This window comes from Mesoplodon mirus (assembly GCF_964341445.2).
Source record: "Mesoplodon mirus genome assembly, chromosome: X".
In the NCBI taxonomy this organism is placed as follows: Eukaryota; Metazoa; Chordata; class Mammalia; order Artiodactyla; family Ziphiidae; genus Mesoplodon; species Mesoplodon mirus.
In genome coordinates, this window is record NC_138981.1 from 491,264 (window position 1) to 510,158 (window position 18,895).

Below are 18,895 nucleotides of genomic sequence, written 5' to 3' on the forward strand. Positions count from 1 at the left end.
CTGGCAGCCCTGACGAAGGATGTGGGGAGAGGGAAGACAGAGGGAAGGGAAGGAGGGCCGAGGGTGTCTGTGTGTGTCGAGGGGAGCCTGCTGGACTGTCTTCTGCTAATGGCAATGCCAATGGCATTTATGGCCCTAACTCACAGAGCATTAATAGTGGTAGAGTCAGGGTGAATCATTTCAAGATCAAGGTTTATGCCTTGAGGGCCAAGGACTCACTTCCATAAGGCGTTTGCAAACTCCATCTTGTCCTCGGGGGCTGTGATAAGTTGATGCCTCCACGGCCCCTGACCCCTGCAGCATCCTCTCTCTGCACTGGATGAGTTTCTTTCTTTCTTCCTTCCTTTCTTTCTTTCTTTCTTTCTTTCTTTCTTTCTTTCTTTCTTTCTCTTTCTTTCTCTTTCTTTCTTTTTCTTTTCTTCCTTCCTTCCTTTCTTTCTTTCTTTCTTTCTTTCTTTCTTTCTTTTTCTTTTCTTCCTTCCTTCCTTCCTTCCTTCCTTCCTTTCTTTCTTTCTTTCTTTCTTTCTCTTTCTTTCTTTTTCTTTTCTTCCTTCCTTCCTTCCTTCCTTTCTTTCTTTCTTTCTTTCTTTCTTTCTTTCTTTCTCTTTCTTTCTTTTTCTTTTCTTCCTTCCTTCCTTTCTTTCTTTCTTTCTTTCTTTCTCTTTCTTTCTCTTTCTTTCTTTTTCTTTTCTTCCTTCCTTCCTTCCTTTCTTTCTTTCTTTCGTTCTTTCTTTCTTTTTCTTTTCTTCCTTCCTTCCTTTCTTTCTTTCTTTCTTTCTTTCTCTTTCTTTCTCTTTCTTTCTTTTTCTTTTCTTCCTTCCTTCCTTCCTTTCTTTCTTTCTTTCGTTCTTTCTTTCTTTTTCTTTTCTTCCTTCCTTCCTTCCTTCCTTCCTTTCTTTCTTTCTTTCTTTCTTTCTTTCTTTCTCTTTCTTTCTTTTTCTTTTCTTCCTTCCTTCCTTCCTTTCTTTCTTTCTTTCTCTTTCTTTCTTTTTCTTTTCTTCCTTCCTTCCTTCCTTCCTTCCTTCCTTTCTTTCTTTCTTTCTTTCTTTCTTTCTCTTTCTTTCTCTTTCTTTCTTTTTCTTTTCTTCCTTCCTTCCTTCCTTTCTTTCTTTCTTTCTTTCTTTCTTTCTTTCTTTCTTCTTCTTTCTCTCCCTTCTCTCTCTGTGTCTACTTATCTATCTATCTATGTCTATCTATTCTATAATCTATCTACCCATCCATTATATCTACCATCTATCTAACTATCCATCCATCCATTTATTCATCTACCTATCTATTCTATCATTTATCTTTGTATCTACTTATTTATCTACTATCTATCTATCTACCTATCCAACCATCTATCTTCTCCCTCCCTTCCCTTTCTCCTGGAAGTGAAATCACAGCAGCTGATGGGCATGGCACTGCAGGGGTCATGAGTCGGAGGCACAATATGCCCCTTTTTCTATGGCCTCGTGGGCTGCTGCTTCCTCCAGGTCCACAGTCCTTGCAGGGTTCCCAGTGAGTCTGATGAGAAGGTGGAGCAGATAGGACACCAGAGAGAAGAGCTGAAGCAGCCCTGGGGAAGGTCTCCAACACCCAACCTCAGCAGCCCGAGTCCGTGCTGGGTGCCTGAGGAATCGGAAGTGACCCTCGCTCTCATGGAATCTGTAGTGGTCAGGCTGACATGAATACACACGTCAGGGGGAGCAGAAGGGAGAGTTGTGTGGGAACAGCATGTATTTTCTGAAACAGGTTGTGATAGCTAAGCTGAGCTCTCGCGTGTGACTGGCGGGGACGCTGGAATTGAGGTTGGTCTGGGGAAACCACTTGAGTTGCCCATCAGTCACTTCTTCTGGGGGTGTCCATGGGGCCCAGGAAGGGGAGCTGGGACTGGGGCCAGCAGGATGGTGTGATGTGGGATAAGGGGAGGGGAGAGAGCTCTGTGCCAGACCACCTCCACGGGAGACCTGGGAGCTGATTCTAAAGGGGATGAACAGTTGAGAACTATGTAAAGAGACCCTCTGGAGGGACCTGAGAAGGGCCCAGTGTGAAGAGCATGCATTTGGGGAAAATAAACCAAATTATATATGTGAGATGGCAGGCTGTGTGTCACCTGCTAACTCTCAAGAAGAGAATGTGGGAGTATCCATCCTGACCGCTGGGGTGACTCTGCCCCATTGCAGGCTCGTTCAGACCCCTCTCCCAAGAGACGGTGGGTCCGTGTCCTCCTGGAAATGCTCACAGGACCAGCTCAGTCTTTCTGGTTGAGCTTCCTGTTTTGAACAATTATCTTGGATCAAGGACAAGGAGCCAGGCAGATGGACATGGACGAAGGAGGCAGTGGCTGCACGGTTTTCAGGGGGACGCTTGCTTTACCTCCACCCTCTTTCAGTGCCTCTAGCGTGTTTGTTTGTTTGTTTGTTTTTTCTTGTAGAAGCTTTTATTTTAGTGATTAAAAGAACACAGTAAACGGAAACTATGCTGATTTACTTTAGGCATGCACCTCTATCTGAAACTGTTGTTAGTTTTTGACTGGCCTAAATCTTTATAACTTATTTTTTCATTTAGGCACATCTTTATATTTTTGGGGGCCCTGATATACAGGGTAAGTTAACTTCTTCCTTGTGGCAGTTTAGTATGAGAATTATGTTCGCTGGCTAGATTCCTTTAACTAAGGGCCTCTAGACTCTCAGGCTACCTGTACTAGCTCGAGACTGTACTTTATATAGGTATTTAAGTGAATCACAGTATAAAGGAGGGAGATAATCTAGAAAGGTGAAATGTACTGTATGAATACTCCATACATTTTTTTTCCAGTACTGATAATCAAACACTAGATAAGGAGGCCTATAGTCAAGTACCAAATTATTCTCTCTCCCACTGCTGCCCTTTCTGAGAGACACAAAGATGTATATCGATCTCTCCAGAAATCTGAAAGGAATCCACACAAATAACAGATTATTACCTATGTGGTCCCACTATCAAATTATAGAGCAGTTCCACTACTAAAATTATAGGAAGCAGTTACTGGAACTATGAGAAAAGCTTCGTCCCACATACAGTAATTCACATCTAGTAGCGTTTTCCATTCATCTGTCAATTGTTTTCCCACGATTAGCATTAAAAAACACAACCCCAAACACATTTGACCCTCAAACCCACCCACACACAAAAATTGGTCTTTGTTCATTCTCAGATGACAGGATGTCCCAAGAGTGACAAAGGTGGGAGCCGATCCCCCCATAGCCTTTTCTTCAACCATCCCATCAGCTGCTCTTCATTTCTTGAACTACCTCCCTTTTCCAAAGAGGTAATGCTGAGGTCAGTCAGAAAGGCTTTCTGAGAAGACTGGCTTGGATTTCTGGGTCTGTTCCAGTCGATTCAAGATGAATTGGCTTGTATCAATGAAGCGCTCAATGCAGTTCACAAAACGGGCCTCAGCCCGACTGTCCAACTTTGGCCCAGGCTTGTCCATGCACTTTTCCCAACAAAGTTCCATCATCTGGTGCACCAGCTGCTGGAAGCGCTGCTTCTGAGTCTCTACCTCAATGGAATGCTGCACCTGTGGGTCAACCAAGCCCAAACCGGCTGCGGAGGAAGATGAGGTGGAATCCACACCAGCACGGCCCAACTCACCGACCTTCACGTCGCCTCTATCAGTTTTATTCAGTTTTTAATTTCATAAAGTCTTTGTTTCCGCTTCTTGCCCAAGACAAAAGTGGAGTATTTCAAGGACAGATCAAACTGAGTTGCTATTCTAAATGCCCAATAAGGAGGAGATTTGGTTGGTGGTGCTGAGCTCCAAGTGGTATTTATTCCCAGAGAAACTCACAATTAGAAACAGAGAGAGGGCAATGGTGAGAAAACTGCCCAGATTGGAAGGACTTTTTATGAGAGTTAGCACATAAAAGCCTCAGCAAAAACCTCTAACCTAGAACTCTCTAGTGGAACCAGAAATTTCCTTTAAACAAATGACTTGCTTATCTACAGCTCAGAACAACATGGCAGTTACTTCACGGGGTGTGCTTTAAAAATATATAGAGACTCATGGAAAAATCCACTTTTAATAAGTTTTACCATGGTCCTCAGACTGCTTGTTCTAAAATAAGCAATTGTATTAATAACACAACCTTACCAAAATTGCACATCTATCTTCCAGCTGTGCTGTCTGGTGATTGTAGGTGTTCTGTGTTCATGAAATGCACGTGTGTGTGTGTGTGTGTGTGTGTGTGTGTGTGTAATAGTTATTCATAGCATCTCTTTCCCCCTCTTTTAACATTTTTTTCCTTGGCTAAGGCAAGTGAAAAATCAAAGTTAAACATGTTCTTCTGCTGAGTCCCTTCTGAGTGGACCCTGAGAACTTGATCAAGTTTGTCATATGCCAAAGATTTCTAATCTCACTTCCCGCTTCACCTCATGCTCTTCCTATAAACCCAAACCCTGCTGTCAGCTCTCTAGCAAATTTAAAAAATGAAATTAATTTAAATTGGCTTTAAGTAGAGACGATGTAGCATTAGGGAGAAGTGTTTACAGAAGTCAGCAGGAATTGGTGAGTGAGTAACACTTTGTTTAAACAGAATGCTCATTTGTATGCGATTAGTTGACGTGATTTTTTTCCCCCACTTATGTAAATGTTAAGCAGAAAATCCTTTTGGTGAATGTCTTAATTTCTCTGGGTTGCTATCACAAAAATACCAGAGACTGGGGGCTTAAACCACAGATATTTATTTCTCATGGTGCTGGAGGCTGGATGTCCAAGGTCCTGCCGAGGGCAGACTTAATGTCTGGTGAGGACTCTGTTCCTGGTTCATAGATGGACGTCTTCCCTCTGTGTCCTCGCCTGGTGGGAGAGGCGAGGGAGCTCTCTGGGGTCTCTTTTATAAGGACGCTAATCCCATCTATGGGGGCTCCACCCTCATGACCTCATCACCTCCCAAAGGCCCCACCTCCTGACACCATCACCTTGGAGGATGGGGTTTCAATATATACATTTTGGGAGGATACACATATTCAATCCATAAATGCAAAGAATGTTTTAAAATATTCACCTTCATTCCTTGGAACATGCACCGTATTTTCTCAATCTAATGATGACATGAGCTATAAAATAAACTAGTGATTTGAAAGGAAAGGACTTATTGGAGAAAAAAATCCACCATGGATCACATGTCCATTTCTTTTTGAAAGATGTTTTGATTTCAGTAATATTAAGATAAAGAGAGTGCCTGAGAATTAAGGACACAGAATAGTATGTTGATCATAATTTAACATTATTCTTTTTACTTGAAGGGGGTGGGAGCCACGCCACCAGGATTGTCATCATGTGGTGAACTCTCAGGGTACAGCCCTAAGGCTGTAAGACCAGACCCGTGTGGGTTTATGTTTGTACTGGCTGTGCCTGTCCTCTGGCAATTGCTTCTTTCCTTGTGACCTTGTACCTAAGTTCAGGTAACTTGTGCCTGAAGGGCTTGGTGTCCTGGTGGGAGACTGGGATTCATAGTCATCATCTTCATGTAGGTGGCAGACTATGAGGGACAATTAAGGTATCACCCTAAAAAGCTATGCTTGGTACCCATGATGCCCACATCAGAGAGCTCTGTGTACAGCCTCCTCCAGTGCACCCTGGGGACACTGGTAGGCACAGATACATCTCAAGGATTCTCCAGTAAAAACTACCTCCAGAGCCTGTTAAATTGGTTACATTCATATTTTCCCATCAAAAGAGTCCAACGTACTTGTGATGCTGAGAACAGAATGTGTGTCCTTTATATGTAGAAGCCCTGACCATCAGTGGGATGATGTTAGGAGGTAGAGCCTTTGGGAGGTGGTTGGCTTTTGATGAGGTCACGAGGGTGGGGACCCCATGATGGAATCTGCATCCTTATAAGAAGAGGAAGAGATCAGAGCTCTCTCTTCATCGTGTGAGGACACATAGAGAAGGTGGCCGCCTGCAAGCCAGGAAGAGAACATCACCAGGAACTAATGTGCACACGCGGTGATCTAAGACTCCCAGCCTCCAGGACTGTGGGAAATAAGGGTGTTGTTTAAGCTGCCCCGTCTGTGACATGTTGTTATTGGCAGCCTGAGTGGACAAATACAAAGTGAGAAAGACACGTAAATGCATTGATGTGAAGTTTCAGCTGGAGAGGAGACTTCAAAATCATTCAGTGTTATTGTCCTGGAGCTGCTGTGATATATGACCACAAACCAGGGGCTTAAAACATTACATATTCATCCTCCCCTAGTCCTGGAGACCGGACATCTGAGGTCAAGGCGTCCCAGGGCTGAGCTCCCTCCAGAGGCTCCAGGGAGGGTCCTTCCTGCCTCTTCCAGCTTCTGGGGGCTCCAGGCATCCCAGGGCTTGTGGCTGCATCCCTCCCGTCTCTGTCTCTGTCTTCATGTGGCTTCTCCTCTGTGTCTGTGTCTCTCCTCTTCTGTCTCTTAGAAGGACTCTGTCATTGGATTTAGGGTCCATCTGGATAATCCAGGGTAATGTATTAAACATCTTGTGATGTTTAATCACATCTGCAAAGACTTTGCCATATAAGGTCACATTCACAGGTTACAGGATTAGAACATGAGCATTTGGGGGTTATTATTCAGCTGGTCACACCCACCTTCTGGTTCCTATAGGCTCCGTCCTTTAGAGATGGATTCCTGGGAAATCTCTCCCCATCTCTCATGCCCTCCATCAGCTCAGCGCCCGCAGGTCAGCAAGCTGATCATGTCTTTACCAGGGACCCTTTGTCTTTTAAACTCTGGGGAACTACATCATCCATGGCTACTGTCTCTTTGACCTCTTGTGTGTTTAATCCCAAGTAGCTCTGCCTGCCTTCTCATGAATTGGAACCACGGCCCGAGGGAGGACTCGATATTTGACAGTGGTTAACTGGTTCCTGGAGTTTCCGGGACCCACTGCGGTGTCTGAACTGGAGGTGCCTCGATGGTCCACATGGCATCATACCTCTAGCTCCAAAATGGTCAGCTCTCGGCCTGAACCCCAAATGTGCCACTTCCCAGCTATGAGAGAGTGGGCAAATTACCGTGCCATGTCTCACTTTCTCCATCACTGAAAGAGGGATAATCATTCTACGAAGTACAGTTATTGAGTGGCTTCCAATAAATAATAAAAGGGAAGAGCTCTGGAATTTAGTCTGCACGTAAGTTTAGGGGACCCACTGCAGCCCAGGCACATGTCAGGCAGATTCAGGGACTCAAGTATCATTGTTTCCAGGACACACACGTTTGCAACAGCACTGGTCACAGTAGCTAAAATGTGGAAGCAAGTCCATCGATGAATGATTAGATAAACAGGATGGGAGATACCTAAACAGTGGAATGTGACTCAGCCATGAAAAGGAAGGACATTCTGACACCTGCTACAATGTGGATGAACCCCGAGGACATGATGCTCGGTGAAATAAGCCAGACAGGAAAGGATAACTCCTGTAGAATTCCACTCACCACTCATCATTCAGGTGATTCCTGAATTCACCAGAAGTAGGATGGTGGTGCTAAGGGGTAGGGGAGGGGGACGGAGATTTAGGATGCAATGGGCACAGAGTTTCGGTCTGGGGCGATGTTAAAGCTCTGGAGAAAGATGGTGGGGATGGTGGCATGTGAATGGACTTAATGCCACTCAACTGTGCACTTAAAAAAGGCGAAGGTGGTAAATTGTATGTTGTGTTGTTTTATCACAGTTAAAAATTACCAGGGGGGAAAAGCATGCATCCCAGGAGAGGGAGAAAGATAACAAAAGTGGAACCTGGTTCATCCATGAGACAACCCAGGCACTGTTGGGAATTCTTAAGGGCATCAAATAGGGAAAGTGACCAGTGGTCGGGGGTAGTGGTGGGGTGGGGTGTGCCTAGGAAAGCACACTGGTGTTGAGACAGCATGGGGTGGGGGGTGGCATCGAGGGCAGGCAGGCTCTGGGCGGGGTAGAGCCCCAGGGCCATCGTGGAGACATGGAGCTCATTTTAAGGGAGATTTGGGGACTGTGCCTGGTGTTAATTTGTGCAGCTTTGGGGGCATTTTCCAAAACACTTGTCATTCCTTTTGTTTCTAACAGGGCAAGCCTGGGTCACGTCCCACAAATTGGCAAAACTGGGTCATGACAGGTGGTTCCCTGACTGGCAGGTAGGGTTTTGTTTAAGGTAAAACCAGCTTACATCTGGGGCATGGTCCTCACAATTGGACGTGTCCTTTCTATACGATTTAATACGTAAGACATAGGACATGGTTGCCTTAAACATTAATTTGTATTCCTTCTGCAGGCTGGGATGGGGAGAGGAAAAAAGTGTAGACCTGCAGTATTTGGAGCAGAATGTGCATTTAATAAAAGAGAATCGTCCTGGACTATCTCTTCAGCGAGGGGAGAGCGGGGAGGTGGGCGTGTGTCCACGTGTGGTGGATGAGTCACCGTGATGCGTGTGTGCAGAAGTGCTCCTGGATCACAGCCCCATTTATTCAATTAAGGTGGCAGGTGAAGCTCGCAGGAATAAAGGATCATTTTTTATGCTGTTTACACATTAGGGGGTCTCCAGGGACTACTTACATGGGGGTTATAAATGCATCAGGCACGGCGTATAACCTCGGATGATTGGAGTGTTTCTGAGCAGACGTGGGTTAATTGATTTCTAATGGAATATTCACGGGTTCTTGGGCTGGGAGCCTTGCCCGCCACCCTCGCCAAGTACAGGGAGGCCATGTTGCAGAGATCAGGAAATTAAATCAAACACGCCTTTCCTACAGATTATTCAATTCTTTGTTTTTATGGCAAGGACCGTAGCTGAGGGGGTCCTTGGGATCCAGCCCTTTTGTGGGCTATAACATATGTCCCTGTGTTTCCAAACATGCTCTGCAATTTCCAGGTAGATATCCAAGTATTCCTCTCTCACACAAGTAGGCAATTTGATGGAATTAAAACATGGTGAAACGTCTAGATAGAACTCACCTGGAAAAAGAATTCAGGTTATTTATTGTATTTTCCTGTCGTGGAGTTTCCCAATAGTTGAAGTAGGTGACAAGGATACATCAATTCACATTTCCTTGGGCCAGCTGAGGATGTCAATATTTTCTTCTACCATGGCTTCCTATTGATTATAATTAGGGCATAACACTTATTTGTACATTTCTAGCTATTGTCTCATTGCCACCTACAATGCTGCACAGGAGTCACATTGCCAGAAAATACATGGTAGGAGAAAAAGGGAAGACAGTTTGTATTAGCCAGGGTACTCCTGGGAAACAGAGGCAACAGAACTTGACTATGTATCTATCTGTCTGTCTATCTATCATCTATGTATCTATCTATGTATGTATCTATGTATCTGTCTTTTATCTATCTATCTCTCATCTATCTACCTGCTGTTTATCTGTCTATATCCATAGCCTAGAGAGAGAGAAAGAGATTATTATAAGGAACTGACTCACATGATTGTGAGGGCTGGAAGTCCAACATCTCTGGGGTAGTACCTCAGGCCCGAGACCAGGGAAGAGCTGATGTTGTAACTGACATCTGAAGGCCATCTGTGCAGAATTCTCTCTTGCTCTAAGATATCAATGTTTTTGTTCCAGTCAGGCCGTCAACTGATTAGACGAGGCCCACCCACGTTATGGAGAGCCATGTGCATTACTCAAAGTCCACCGATTTAAATGTGGATCTCATCCTGAAACACCCTCACAGACACATCCACAGTAATGTTTGGCCACACATCTGGGCACCGAGGCGCAGCCAAATAGACACATAAAATTAACCATCACATAAGAGGATTCCATCATTACAGAAACAGCAAAGTTGACTCTGTTGGCTGGTATTCTAAAGCAGATCCTTAGGATCATAAAGAGGAATACATTAGAATGTTTTGCAGCTTTGTTAAGCAGGAAAGATTTGTCCCTGGTAATTAATTGGATGTTCTGTGGAAAAGCCCTTTAAGGCAGTGTTAACCCTATTGGCTAAACTTCCTGTGATGCTTCAGGAATGCCTGAGTATCTGTTCGTTGGGATATCCACACCCTCCAACCCTGCGCCTGCCTCTGTCCCTCTTGGGGATGAGATAAGTGGGTGGCCCCTGGGACCCAGCTCAGCTACCCCGTTCTGTGGGCATAGCTCCCTGAGGTCCAAGGAGAACAGAGGTCCCAGTGACTTGAGCCATGGTTCATTTCTTGGTTCTGCAGAATTGGCTTACAGTGACTAGACCAAGGGCTCTTCTGCCATGGATTAAAGATTTCTCCCCTCCTCTCTGGATGGACTGGGGACTCCTCCCTGGCAGAGATTCTGTTCTGCTTTCCTCTAATGAACTCCTTACCTTTGGGGCTTTTATTTCTCTATAAATAGACAAAATAAAAAGGTGGTTGAGGAGTACTCACCCAGCTCTGTTTCCTGAAATGAGTGCACTTTTATCCAGATCTCCTCCTGGTACATCTGTCCAGCCCTGGCTCTTCGCTGGAGCCCAGTAACTGCTCACAGAAAGACAGAGCAACCACAAGATGAAGGCACTCGTGGCCACGTGGCTGGTGAGTTTGCAGAACTGAGTCTCTCCTGTAGCTGTGTCTGCTGCGTTTTCACTGTTCTCCAATTCTTTCTCTGTCTTTATGAACCATGTTACTTATGAGAGGACACAGAGTTTGTGTTTCATTCTATTTCTTTTCTCCCTGCCGTGCCCAGGATGTGTTCTAGATATAGTGTGGTTGCAAACGAAGAATAAAGTTATCATATAGCGGGAGTTACTTCTGGTTCTCCCTTGTTGAATTTCCTTTCCGAATCTGCTGCTTCTGGGTAAGTCACTGCATTCTTCATCATCTTCTTCTGCTTTTTTTTTTTTTTTTTTTTTTTTTTTGCGGTACGCCGGCCTCTCACTGTTGTGGCCTCTCCCGTTGCGGAGCACAGGCTCCGGACATACAGGCTCAGTGGTCATGGCTCACGGGCCCAGCCGCTCCGCGGCATGTAGGATCCTCCCGGACCAGGGCACGAACCCGCATCCCCCGCATCGGCAGGCAGACTCTCAACCACTGCGCCACCAGGGAAGCCCAATCTTCTTCTTCTTATTCATACCTTGCATGATATTTCAGTTTGGGAAATGACCAAATTTCCCCCAGCAGTTCCATGGTTTCTAAGTACCAGTGAAAGTGGTGCCTAAACAATCTGAAATTCTCACTTTGTCCTGGTGAGCTTTAAAGAAAAAAAATGCTTCTGTCAGATGGATTACATTTCCCTCGAAATACTCATGGGTCTAAAAATGAAGGAAAACACATTTAAAAAAGTAGGCTTTGCCAAGACTAAAATATTTGAGAAAAAAAAAAGTTGAATACTTTTTTTTTTTTTTTTTTTTTTTTTTTGCTAAACCCCAAACATCACCTGATGTCACTGCTTCTGTCTGCCAGGTCTGTGTGCTTCTGGCCAACAAAATCACGGGAATCCATTTTCACACATCTACTGTGGATGTCAGGTCCCTTCTCATGGGGAAACAGGCGCTCGAAATACCATTGCTTAAAGGTTTATGCATTTTAAAATTTGCAGTGAGTTTTGGAGGAACAGGCAAGAGGAATGAGACACCACATCTGGGCATCCGGCTGGGATCTCAAACCCAGAAAGTCAACCTCTGGGATGTCTACGATGTCACCTGCGTCTAGGGACGTCAGATGGATGTCATGATGAACTGCAGAACTCACCTGGGGATGAAGATGGGAAAATACATGGTTACACACTTATGGAATCTTAATCTGAAAATAGGGCTGATGAGTCTATAAATGCCTCGAACCATCTTGGTATTAAAGGGCAGCTTGAACCTCCTGTGGCCAAAAAAAAAAACCCAAACAAAAACATTTCTTACCTGACCCCACTGACATGCATCATTGAAATCGAACCTGGATCCCACTGAAAAATCTTACTGATGACTCTTTGGTTTTAAGAAGGCTGGTAAAATTTGGGATGGGTCTTACCTAATCGTTGCTATGTCGTATTTTTCTCTTTATTCCACAAACTCTTTTCAACCAGTTGGCTTCTTTGGACCAAATGGACTGGAGCACTAAATATTTTGACTGCAATTTAATGTTATTTGGAAATACAGTGAATTATACCATTTTTTTCCCCACTCATTGGAGGAGCAAGGAATTGCTAAGACACCACAGTTAGTGGTATTTTTTCTGCAGTGATATTTTTCTTTACATTCCAGGAACAGTTCTTTCTGGGAAGGGATTGGTGTCAGTGGCCAACATTATCTTTTTAATATTAGCTTCTGAGTGGCAGCACGGGACATGGCCAAAGGCCCCTTCGTTCCCAAACCAGTATCTCTCTCGTAAACAGAATCCTGAAGCCTTAGAGAAATGCTTGATGGTCCTGTTATGATGCTGAGGGAGGAAAAAAAAAAAAAAAAAAAGCAATGCAGATGACGTAAGAAAAACAAAACTCTGACCTGACTTTCCTCGAGGACATTTTGGACCAGTGCAATTAGCCAGCGGCCCAAGAGCATTTACGTGTCCAAAGGAACAGTGTTCCCCGTCACCCCACCAGCCCGCCGGCTGCTTTTTTTTTCCTTCGCGGCTATTAAGGAGTTAGACCTCTTAACCGCTTTAGCAGAACACTGAGCACGAAAACTTGGATGTTTACCAAGCCAGCAATTACGAGGCAATCGGGCGTCCACACCATCATCATTTGAAGCAGCGCGTAACAAGCATCACCAACCCAGTACATCGCTGCCTCTGGACCGCTTATTTATCACCAGGTCAGGATGAGTGAAATCCCATCATGGTTATCCGTCAGCTTGGAGGTGGTCCTAACAGCCCTCTGCATGGAGTGGACGTTACGGCCGTGGAAAATGTAACGTCTGCCGTCATCTCCGCAGAGAAATATTTTCCTTTCAAATTGTGGGAAAGCAATTTGGATCCTAATGGAGCTGGCGTGATGGGGGTTGTTTGAAAACAATGTAATTATCGTCTTTAGGAGCTGGGAGCCCATGTGTGAATGAAAAATCAATTCGTTTTTTTTTTTCTGGTGGATGGTCTCTGCTGACATAAATTCTAAAGGGAAACGAGAGTTTTCAGATGGGCGTATGGCTGGAGTTGCAGCAGACACACGCCACTTGGGGGAATGCTGGTCTTTGTCTAGATAAAGCCTGAGTTTTGGGGGGAATCAGCGAGGTCCCCATGGAGCTGCAGGAATCACCATTTTCCCCAGCAGAGCGAACCTTGGGAGAGCTGGTGTGCGTTCCCTGTGAATTGTGTAGCCCTGCCGGGACCTCACGATTTACGGGGTTTCGGCATAATCTCATGTCACCTGCAGCACGTGGTGGCAGTTACTCTAAACTGGAGCAGGGAGCTGCCAGAACAGCCTTCCCGGAGGAAGGGAGCAAGTCGTGGACTTGAGGTGAACAGCAAACACCTTGGGTGGCAAAGAACCCACTCAGAGGTCACACGTGTTGAGGGGAGTCCTGTGTGCGAGGTAATGTTTATGTCCCTTGTTATAAATTGGATCATTTCGTTTGTAAGCAAAGATGTACACAGTTTTCTTCATCGGAAAAAGTGACCAAAGACCTCTGAGTTGCATAAATAAAAATGATCAAATACCACTGAGCTGCATAAATAAAAACATCCAAAGACCTCTGAGCTGTATAGTTAAAAATGTCCAAATACCTCTGAGTTTCATAAATAAAAATTATCAATTTATGCTAATGTATAGCACAGGGAACTATATGCAGTCTCCTGTAATAAACCATAATGGAAAAGAATGTGAAAAAGAATAGATATATATATGTATAACTGAATCACTTTGCTGTACACAAGAAACTAACACAACATTGTAAATCAACCATACTTCAATTAAATTCATACTTCAATTAAAAAATTATCATATACCACTGAGTTGCATGGATAAAAATGTCCAAATACCTCTGAGTTGTATGGACGTGGTATTTTATCCTGTTCTGTCTTGCAGTGCTGATTCTATAGCATGAAATTAGCCTCACATAAGTTACATATATATATATGTATGTATATATGTATGTATCTATATAGCTTCTCTCTTCCTTTTAAAAAGTTGAGGTGACATTTCCATAGTGGGAAATTAACCATTTCAAAGTAACAATTCAGAGGCATTTAGTGCATTCACAATGTCGTGTAAGCAGCACCTCTATCTGGTTCTAAAACATTTCCATCCCCCCAAAAGGAAACCCCGTCCTCATGAGCAGTCACTCCCCACTCCCAGCCCCTGGCACCACAACCCTACTTTATGTCTCTGGATTGGACTGTTCTGGACGTTTCCTATCAATGGAATCACACACTGTGTGTCCTTCTGGGTCTGCTTCTCTCACTGAGCATCGTGTTCAAGGTCCATCCACGCTGTAGCCTGTGTCAGAGCTTCACTCCTTTTCATGGCTGAGTCATAGTCCACCGTGTGCATGGACCCCATTCACCTGTTGATGGGTATTGGGTTGGTTCTTCCTTTTCTCACCATCTCTTCATACCCCAAACGTCTCTGACCACCTCTTCCTGGACACTCCAGAGCAAGAAAGTTGGGGGCATCTTGAGAAAATTCAAGGATGTTTGTGCCTGACCCAGGAGGCTGTTTGGCCATGAAAAACCCAGAGCCATAAAACATCTCAGGCACATTCAATATACTGTCCCACCTTTTTCCTTTTAGGTCCCCAAACGTCCACGTGATGTGAGGGCTCACGCTCTCCCTCTGATTCGAGCAGCCCCTTCTAACATCTGGCTGGCACAGGGCAGCCAGTTCTGCACAGAGGGTGCAATGCAACTTACCAGGGGCAGACATTCTGGGGACTCCGATGCAGACCCTTCACCGTGACCCCAGAAGGTCTGAATGGAGGAACCCTAAAGAAGTGTCTGGTCGGGGGTGACTATGACCCGTCTTTCAAAATCACAGGGCCCAGGAATCAGTCTGACTTACTTAGCAAAATGGAGCTCTCTTCTTGTGACCTCCTAATGAGTAAGATGAGGGCATTCCGTGTGTGTGTCTGACGTGCGTTATGGCCGCGAGACCCCGCTTGCACACCGAAACCCACCTCGCGGTGAAGGAGGAACACTCGCTCGTGTGTACAATGGGGCCGGCGTCTCTACCGGCAAAAAACAAAGGAGAGAAACGTAACAAATTACAGCTGAAACTGATCACCGTCATTGCCCCTGTTTTCGAATTATTATATTTCTGGGGAATTTCAGCCTGTTACATGAAAAGGAAGACAGTGGATCCGGGGAGCTTTGATAGTGAGGTTATGCTAATAATGGGGCCTCATGTAAAATGCATAAGGTGTATCTTAGTAAGGGGGACGATTGCTCATAATTACTCCGTATACCCTCATTCCGAACGGATTCATAAAGACCCCTTTACATCGCAGGCTAATTACTTATAGACAGTTGAGCACAAAATTACTTTCATCTGCTGGACCATGTGGAGGGAGAGAGATTAGAGCTGCGCCTTTCCACACAGCTGGCTGGCACGCCGGAAAAATCAGGCCTGTGTCGTGTGGGGCTGATTGCAAAGTGCATTTTCTGATAATTAGATCTATTAAAGACAGACGAGCACCGGCCCACGTTGGAAGCGAAAAAATCTATGTAGGATAAGCGCTGGCATCCCGAGTGGCCAGGTCACGTGGGTGCCCGGTCCCACTGGTAACTGAGGTGCTCTGATCCCAGCGAGGCGGGGACCCTCTTGGAGGCCCAGCCAGGGCCCCGGCCACCTACAGGAGACATCCTCTTTGATCCTGTTGGTTTGTTCATTCTGGGCACAAGCATCTTAATAATGGTTTGGTATTTGTCTATGGCTTCCCTTTCAAGTGGCTGAGACGGCACCCACATGGGAGAGAGAACTACCCGGGAGATTAGCCTCTGCAGGCTCACGTGAGAGGAGAGCTCCTCTCTGGGGAGCTGCAACAGCACACGGGTGCCTGAGCCACGAGGGAAGGGTCACGGGGTCTCTGGGACATCCCTGGGTGTCGGATGTTTCATTGAATTGAAGCCTTGTAGCCAGTGGGGAGTCGCGCCACGGCTGATACATGGCGGAGAAAAGCAGGTGAAGCGAGATAACCCAGACGAATGGATACTGATCTGCAGAGGTGTACAAACCTGCTCGGTGTTCTGACTCTCCTAATACCTGGGTGTGCGGTGAGCTTGGTTCTGGGAGGGGATGGGCCACCGATTAAGGGTGTACCCTCTTCATTCTTTGGTGGAGACAAAGCAGGTCTACATGGGCAGTGTCCCCACAGCCTGGTGCTCACGTCTGTCCTTTGAGACCTTGCGGAGGGTGTCCACGTCATCCGAGCCTAATCCTGGTCTATCCACCCCCTGCTGCTGTGCCTGCATCACTGTGGGGCCTCCTTGTTGGTCTTTAGTCCTGGTTCTGTTCCTGTTTCCAGGACTTTCGCAATTTGTCCAGCTATCCCTCCATGGCACCCATGCTGAAACAAAGACCACGCTGTGTCCCACAGGGTCCCGGGGGTTCCTGACTCCCGGGGCCTCTCCTCGGCCCTTCCTGTGCATGCTTACCGTCCTCTGTGGCCCTGGAGCTCCTCAGACTGCCAGGCCCTTCCCTGTGCTGCCGTTGGGCGTGCTGTTCCCATGGACACGCAGCTTGTCCCTCAGCTCTCACCTCCAAAGTCCACAGGGGCGTGGAGAGCCCCCTCCCTGCTGAAGTGGCTCCCTCGGGGGCTCCCCACTGGCCTCGTTCACAAGTTCTGGATCTGTCCACGTGCTCCCCCGAGACACTGTCTGTCGTGTCCAGCTAGCCTTCTCAGTGCCCGGGGGTAGTGGACACTGAGTGAACAGCTTGGACGATTGTGGATCACCTGTTCCGCTTGAGCTCATAATCACCTCCCAGCACTTGGGAAGGCCCATCCCGGGGCACCCCAATGCCCAGACTCCACCCCACGCAGTCAGAGCACTCTGGGCTTTCAGAGAGACACCTCCAGCACACGCTGTCCTGGGTCCACGTTGGCTAGTGTCCGTGATGTTGGTATTTATGCCAAGGGTCTGCCCGTCGGTGCTCACCAAGGGAACAGGAAGAGAGAGGAGACACAGAGGGCTTCTCCCATGACGGGCTTGAGAAAACCCATCTTCCTGTCACCATGGAAGCTAGTCTCCATCCTGAGCATGCTCCCCGGGGGGGGGCTCTGTCTATCTGCTTCCTTCTCCCTTCTTGCTTGAGATTCGCCACCTTTAAACAAACGGATGTGGTTGGGAGAGTGCCAGAGCGGGAGGGGGCTTGCACATCTGTATACGCATTACACATTCTGCATCCCTACGAGGGGCTCCATTGATCGCTAATAATTTAATCCTCGTAACAGAGTAGAGAAGCCCATTATCCAGGAGTCAGCATGCAATCGATATATTTTGCAAAATAAAGAGTCTATTGGGTGCCCAGTAATAAAGAAAAAGGAAGCAGACCCTGTGGGTTTAATTTAGTGCTTTTTCCCCCCTTAGTAGCAAAGACTCATCTTAAAGTGGTTTCCCTGTTAATCCTCCACAGGGCATGTCTCCAAGACTGGAGACTGGCAAGGTAAATCGATGGTGGGGAACATGGTTAAAAACCCCAACATGGATGTGGAAGCCACAGAGTTTTATGCAAAAGATGCTCAAGGCGTGTGGAGATCCCTGAGACCTGGGGGTGCATCCAGGGGGCATTTGTGAAGTGAAGTGCCCTGGACCCAACCTCAACTGGTGTTCACAAGAAAATCAAATCAAGGACCCCCTATTCTCGAGGAATAGCCAGGACAGAATGAACAGTCCTTGGATTAATTCTATGTGTCAACCTGTCTGGTCACAGGGCCCCTGGACTAAACGTGACTCTGGGTGTGTCTGGGAGGGTGTTTCTGGATAGATTAGCATTTTAATCTCCGGACTGAGTAAAGCAGATTGCCCTCCCCAGGGTGGGTGAGCCTCGTCTAATCAGTTAAATGTCAGATTAGCACAAAAGTCACAAGAAGGTGGAACTTGCCCCCTTTTCTCCTGCCTCTCTGCTTGAGCTGGGGCATGTCATCTCATCTTGTCCTGCCCTTGGACTGGAACATATACCATCTTGGGTCTCCAGCTTGCAGATGGCAAATCCTGGGACTTCTCAGTCTCCAAAAATGTGAGAGCCCATTTCACATAATAAATCTCAATATCCCATCCCATTGGGCAGCAAAGATCTAACACTACAACATCCCCTTCCCAGGTAAAGTACAGTGAAAATAAAAACACATGATTTAAGTACCCTCCCTTTTCTCCCAGATAGGGTATCTGCTTTCTTAAATGAGACAGAGATAGTGAAAGATTACATTTGAAAATAGGGAAGTAATAGGATGTGCTTCATTTTTACAGAAGAATTCTCCACGGGCTGCCTTTCTCCATCAAGCGCTACCTGGAAGTTTTAAATATTGAATTTTTAAAAAGAGTCTATTATTAATTTTCCCTTCCTAAAAGTAGCACATGCTTTCTAAGGAAAATTTGTCAAATGTAGAAAAGAAGATGGAAAATGATCCTTCACACTATAGCCACCTAGAGGTAACTGTTCACATTTGGGGCACAATTTCTTCTTTTTCCCAATGCATAGCTTTAGAAGGTTTTGGTTTTTTGGGTTTTTTTTAAATATATAAAAATGTGATTTCCATACCATTTTTGAAATACAGATCTTGGATCAGTGAGGTAAACCTGGAGGAGGGGTCAACCCCATGGGCTCCCTACCTTCAGCATGAGGATGAAGCAGCCAGGATTGGGGGAGAGCGCTCCAGGCAGGGGGCAGAAGTCCTGACAGGTGAGGATTGGGGTTTCAGCGGCTGCCACTCAGGTGTGTGGGCTCTGGGAAAGACGGCAGGAGACACACACAGGACAGATGGGACAGACGGTGCCTCTGGTCTGGGACGAGGACTCGGGTTCTTTTTTATGTGCAATGGATGTTGCAGGTCTCAAGGCAGAAGATGAGGTGG

At 46.0% G+C, this 18,895-nt stretch overlaps 1 protein-coding gene across 1 annotated transcript in view; it reads right to left on the bottom strand.

The window, feature by feature from the left end:
* Positions 1-3,284: 3,284 nt before the first annotated feature.
* LOC309797000 (mitochondrial import inner membrane translocase subunit Tim8 A-like) overlaps positions 3,285-18,895 on the bottom strand; it is a gene marked incomplete at its 5' end in the record, with an annotated part of 47,538 nt that continues 31,927 nt past the window's right edge. Inside the window, one exon of the mRNA XM_082610374.1 lies at positions 3,285-3,635. Within this exon, the coding sequence (XP_082466500.1) occupies positions 3,305-3,635 (331 nt within the window). The 3' untranslated portion in view covers positions 3,285-3,304. The remainder of the gene's footprint in view (positions 3,636-18,895) is intronic.